The 6,000-nt window shown below is 40.3% G+C and overlaps 1 protein-coding gene across 1 annotated transcript; it reads left to right on the top strand.

Annotated features, from left to right (window-relative positions):
• Positions 1-533: 533 nt before the first annotated feature.
• LOC132682801 (keratin-associated protein 13-1-like) lies at positions 534-1,028 on the top strand. Its single transcript, XM_060637985.3, has one exon. The coding sequence runs from the start codon at positions 534-536 to the stop codon at positions 1,026-1,028; it is 495 nt and encodes a 164-aa protein (XP_060493968.2).
• The last annotated feature ends 4,972 nt before the right edge of the window (positions 1,029-6,000 follow it).

Genomic DNA, 6,000 nt, shown 5'->3' with positions numbered 1-6,000 from the left:
TGGAGCATGGGAATGAATGGTGACAAGGGGGATCTTTCAAGGAAGGCTCCATCTAGGTAGAAACTGTGCCCCCGATCCATGCACCAGAAAAAAAAAATTGATGTGTCTCATTCCCCACTCTTAGGAGGAAGGTATCCATCAACAAAACCAGATGTTGATACACAAGAAGCAGATGCAGGAAGCACAAGCCCAAGGAAAATCTCTCCTGGCTCTGGTGCTTTCCTCATCATGATGGGATGATCATTAATGTCATACAGTCACGATATTTCTGACCTAGGAGCAGTTCATTGGCTTTGGCTGTAACACCAAAATTATAGCACCCATAAATACAAGATGTGGGAGACTATCCAACTGCAATTACAGAGATTTCCGAGTTACACATATGTAAATGAAGACTCACAAATACGTAAAGGATGACCATGTAGGCCACCACACCTGCTGCTGAGGGTATATAAATGCCCCAGTCTAGGAGGCGACATTCAACCTCAGAGCCTTCTCACCGTAACTCAGGTGAACTCACATCTCCCTTCAACATGTCCTACAGCTGCTGCTCTGGAAACTTCTCCTCCCGTTCCCTTGGGGGCTACCTGCGATACCCAAGCTTCTCCTGTGGCTCTTCCTACCCCAGCAACCTGGTCTACCGCACTGACCTCTGCTCTCCCAGCACCTGCCAGCTGGGCTCCTCCCTCGACAGCGGCTGTCAGGAGACCTGCTGTGAGCCCACCAGCTGCCGGACTTCCTGCGTGGTGTCCAGCCCCTGCCAGACGTCCTGCTCCCTCCCGAGGACCTCCACGTTCTGCAGCCCCTGCTGGACTGCTTACCCTGGGTCTGTGGGCTTTGGGTCCAGAAGCTGCTACTCACTGGGCTATGGATCCCAGGGCTTCAGACCCCTGGGTTATAGAGTCCATTGCTTCCCTCTGCTGGCCTATGGATCCAGATTCTGCCGCCCTACCTACTTTACCTCGAGGAGCTGTCAATCCTGTTACAGGCCAACCTGTGAATCTGGCTTCTATACGTCAACTTGTTGAGGGTCCAGATGCTTCTGAGGATTGATGTCAAAGTCTCTACTTGGCACAGCCATCGTTTTCACTTCCACCAATTACTACTAATCTTTTATTCCTAAATCATCAGTTTCTTGCATCATCGACTTCTGGCTGACTCTGAACTTAATGCGTATTCTCAAATTAAGTTCTAAATTCTGTACTAGTGATTGAATACATGCTTCATTGAAATGCAATTGAAAATGAAAATTTTAATCTAATAAATGTATGTAATCCGGCTCTCAAATATATTGTTCATCTTCTTTTTATTATTATTATTTGCTTGTAGTTGTTTGTATTTTATGGATTTGGGAGATTTAGATGAGTATCAATATGACTCTGAAACCAAGTTTGTGAACTTACCACATGATAGATTTGAGCACATTTCTGTTGACATTGGATATGTTTCCTGTTGGGGGTAGTCATTTCCTGGAGGTCTATATTGTACATGTCTCACTGTCAGTGACATTTGCCTAAGAATAAAGGACATGCGTTTTTGCTGATAAAGGAACACAAAGAAATTGGTGCATAAACTAGAAATGCAGACAACAAGAATACGATGTAATTTATAAGGTGAGGCTACACATCATCAGACACATACCTCAAAGTCTAGAATCTGAGTGTGGATTTTCAGCAGAAAAAAAAAAATGAGCTCCCAGGTCAGGTGCTATGTATGCTCTCTGTTGGTTAGCATAAGTGCCAGGGTCTCTGCCTGCCACAGGTGAAGTGTTCCCGAGCCTTGCCTATAAACATGTGTAAGATTCACAGTGATCTTAGATGGGTAGTAACTGGGTTAAGGAAGTGTGGATAACCTCCTAATGCTTCTCCAAGGTTCAACCTGAATCAGGCAAAGAGAAACACACCCAAGCAATGTTGAACAAGCATTTATGTTTATGAGGCTTAACTTCAATCTCTGTCTCCCCAAAATAAGCTGAAGTCAGAAACCTGGGTGCAGGTGGTTTACTTGGCACAAGATCCCAGGGAGCAGTTTGGAAGATCATGGAAGGTGAAAGAATCAGAGAGGAAAATCTCATTAAGGGACATATTTTTAGTTGTTATTACAGTGGGCAGTGGGGACCCAATCTTCCTGGGGCTTTTTAGAAATGTATAGAATGACTCTTGGAATTGTCCACGCCGGGATCTGATCGATAGGTGGAAGCATTTATTCAATAGCTCCCATCTCTACCATTGGTTCGAGATTGTCCCAGATGTGTGTTAACTTCCTAGAACTTTATTCATTGTGCAAAGAAGGATTCACCGTGAGCTCCATTTGTTTTCCTGGCTGTAACCTCAGAGAAGCCCAGGTCAAGAACGAAAGATGTGCTGTGTTCGGCAGGGGAGGAACTGTCTGGGCAAAGAGGGTTGAAGTCTGCATGAAATTGTTCACCATATCTGTGCCTGGATCCGAGCGAGAGAATGAGGATATAATGGAGGACACGAGAGGTATCAGATATACCACTTCCATTTAATGTTCAAACATCCCTGTGAGAAAGATAAACATTGTCTTATAGACCTTTCCAGAGATAAGGGAATAAAAACTCCAAAGGATTAGAAGTTTGCCGAAGTTTATAAATCAAAGATCTAGCAGAATTTGATCTCCTGAAGCTATTTTATTGTTCTTTTCTGATTTTTTTTAATATGCAACCCCTTATTTCACCAGAGTACCTCTGTACCTCACCTCAGTACCTCTTGTGCTACAGAAATTGTTTTATATGAACAGACTTCAACTCCTATGGCATCTTGTTTCATTAGCCTCATGAGCGATATGCATAATAAAGAGTAAAACTGAAAATAAATTTAGAGTTTAGAAGAAGAACCTGTGGGAAGGATGAGCTAATTTCTTTTAAAAATATGTGTATTAACTATAATACCTAATAATACACTGAGAGAGAAATATTTGATTTCCTCTCAGGAAGATATCGCTAGAAATCCTGAGTGCTCTGACAATTCAGTTTAATTACCATTATTAGTGTCACATCATGATGTTCCCTTCCTCAATACCCAACGCTATGAACAGTTAAATAGTTAAAAAAGAACAAAAAAATAAGCTCCCTTACATCTCACTTGGTATATTCAAGTTCAATACCAGCAGCTAAAAACTGGAGATAATTAGCTTCTTGTTGAAAATTAGGGACGCCTGGGTGGCTCAGTGGGTTAAACGTCTAACTTCAGCTCAGGTCATGATCTCGCGGTCCGTGATCTCGAGCCCCGCGTCAGGCTCTGTGCTGACAGCTCAGAGCCTGGAGCCTGTTTCAAATTCTATGTCTCCCTCTCTCTCTGACCCTCCCCCATTCATGCTCTGTCTCTCTCTGTCTCAAAAATAAATAAACATTAAAAAAAAATTAAAAAAAAAGAAAATTAAAAAGATAAAATAAATAAGAAGAGGAAGATAATTCTTATGCAACTTGACAGATTTCTTATCTTCCCTTCAAATTCCCCAACACAAATCCTGTCACCCCCTAGAAATTTTTCTCTGAAATTAAAAAAAATAAAATCACCAAACTCTTGTGACATCTCCCAGATACTGTAAACTGTATTCCCATCTTGTTGAGTCAGGTTGAAGGAGACAATCTGAGAAAAATCACGGGAAAGTCCTTGAGTAGAGAAAACTATATTATAGACGCAGAAATAGCATAGGTGTAGGAAAAAAAAAAAAAAAGATTTAGAATCCAGCATGGCAGAGTACTTAACCCAAGCAAGAAACAAAAGAAAATTCTTTGTGTGTGCTTTGTCATGTAAAAATAACGTACTAATAACCTTAAAACCAGCAACACAAAAGCACAAAGGTAATTAATAATACAACAGAGGTTACAGATGAGGTGAGGAAAAGCATTGATTGCCGAACTAACTAACCTGCTGTGGGTACATATGTGACTGCTTTTAAAGTTTTTAAACTACTGCTTCCAGTTTGATTAGCAAGATACTGAAGCTTTTTTGGATACAATTAGGAGTCATTTGTTTACAGTACTTACAACTATTGCTTCTCCACAGGAATCTTACTCATCTTTGCCATGATGTTGCCCTTCACCATATTTGTATTTTTTATTATTACTGAGGCAACAACCAATGATTTTAGCTTCAGGGTTGAATTATTTTTTTTTATTTTTTTTTAAGTTTATTTATTGTTGAGACAGAGAGAGACAGAGCATGAACGGGGGAGAGTCAGAGAGAGAGGGAGACACAGAATCAGAAGCAGACTCCAGGCTCTGAGCCATCAGCCCAGAGCCCCATGCGGGGCTCAAACTCACAGACCGCGAGATCTTTACCTGAGCTGAAGTCGGCCGCTTAACTGACTGAGCCACCCAAGCGCCCCAGGGTTAAACTCTTTAAATGGCTTCACATTAACATGGTCAAATAGAGCATCATGAATTTTCGATAGCTTTTCATCCTTGGATTCTTCACATGGTGTTGGGAGACCATTTTACTCTCACTCTTCAGGTTCTTCGGCTGGTCTAATAATTAAATTGATATGAAACAAATGAACAAGAGTAAAACAAACACAACTCTAATGGAAGAGCACATCAACAGCTATTGCTTTTGCGTGTGTGTTCTTTTCGAATGCACGAGAAAACTTAGGGTTTAACATGCGTGAAGATCATTAGCATAGTTATTCGACCTAAATAAAAATGTGTGTATCCGAGTGATATGTTAACACATCTTTTGCAACTGCTAATGATAATCATCTTTGGAAGCATTTGGTGATGCAGATTTGCCAGCAAGAACTCTAATACAGAATGAAAATAGAGTCTTACTCAAGCCCCAATTAGGACAGCTGCCCGGAAAACACAATCTTCACTGGAAAGAAAGTGCTCCTGAGAATGAACAGTCTTTACAGGGTTATGTACTTTTTTACAATCTTGGACAAGTTCAAAAAAATTATAGATTGACAAATAGGTAGAAATCATGAGCTGTAAAATGAAGGAATGCAGGAAGTAGGAGCAATGATCGATATCTCAAGGACAAGATGGTTTTCCTTAAGGCTCCTCATTCACAAAGTAGGTATACAATGCATTATGGCGGCCATCAATCAGGCTTTTGGTTTGAACAAAGTTAATGCACAGTCAGGCTGACTTAGAAATAAGTCTAAGATGGCTTCCCTTGTGTACCAGGCCTTTAGAGAATTTTTCTCTTCTCACATTATCATAAAAACTACCTTTGGGCACCTGGTTGGCTCAGTAGAAAGAGCATGTGACTCTTGATCTCGGGGTCATGAGTTTGAGTCCCACGTTGGATGCAGAGATTATTTAAATAAAAATATAAATAAACTTGGAAAAAACTTGTACTTTGAAGTAGCTACTGATGCTTCTTCAGCAAAATTGTCTCTAACTTTTCATGTGGTCAGTGCCATTGCTGACCTCCATAGTGGATAGTAAATAGTTTCAAATTATGGTTCAGATTATATATTGACCGTCAACTGCTTTAATAACAGAAATTCTGTATTTACCTTTTTCATTGAATATGAACTTTTCATTTGAGTAATTCCTCCTGAGAATAAAATTTTGCAAAGTTTAAAGAAGAAAATGTTTCCAAACAAAACTAATAGCTGCAGATTTAACTAATATAATATGCGGTCAAACGACGGCAGCAAGGGCATGTAAATTATTCTTTATATGTGGTGTGGCAGCCTCAAGTGCATGCTCATATTTCATATACAGCTAATCAGTAATTCTCAAATTTCTCACTAACTCCACCCACTGGTAACACGATATATTGTATTACAGGTTGTGCACCATCAAGAGAGCCAAAGCAGTCCCCACCAGGTTAGAAAAACAAATGACCCTCCACCAAGATTTGAATGTGTGAGCTGTTCCACCATTTGTATCAGAGTGTAATTGTTTCTCAGCAATCCCTTTGCACACTGTCTTCGAAAGAAAAGCAATAATCCGATTTTATTCAAAAAGGGTGAACAATGGAAGGATAAGAAAAGGCTTGTCTTCTTTCGGATTTAACATTGGTTAAA

This window comes from Panthera onca, chromosome C2 (genome assembly GCF_046562875.1).
Source record: "Panthera onca isolate mPanOnc1 chromosome C2, mPanOnc1 haplotype 2, whole genome shotgun sequence".
Lineage (NCBI taxonomy): Eukaryota > Metazoa > Chordata > Mammalia > Carnivora > Felidae > Panthera > Panthera onca.
This window is presented reverse-complemented; position numbering and strand designations above follow the sequence as displayed.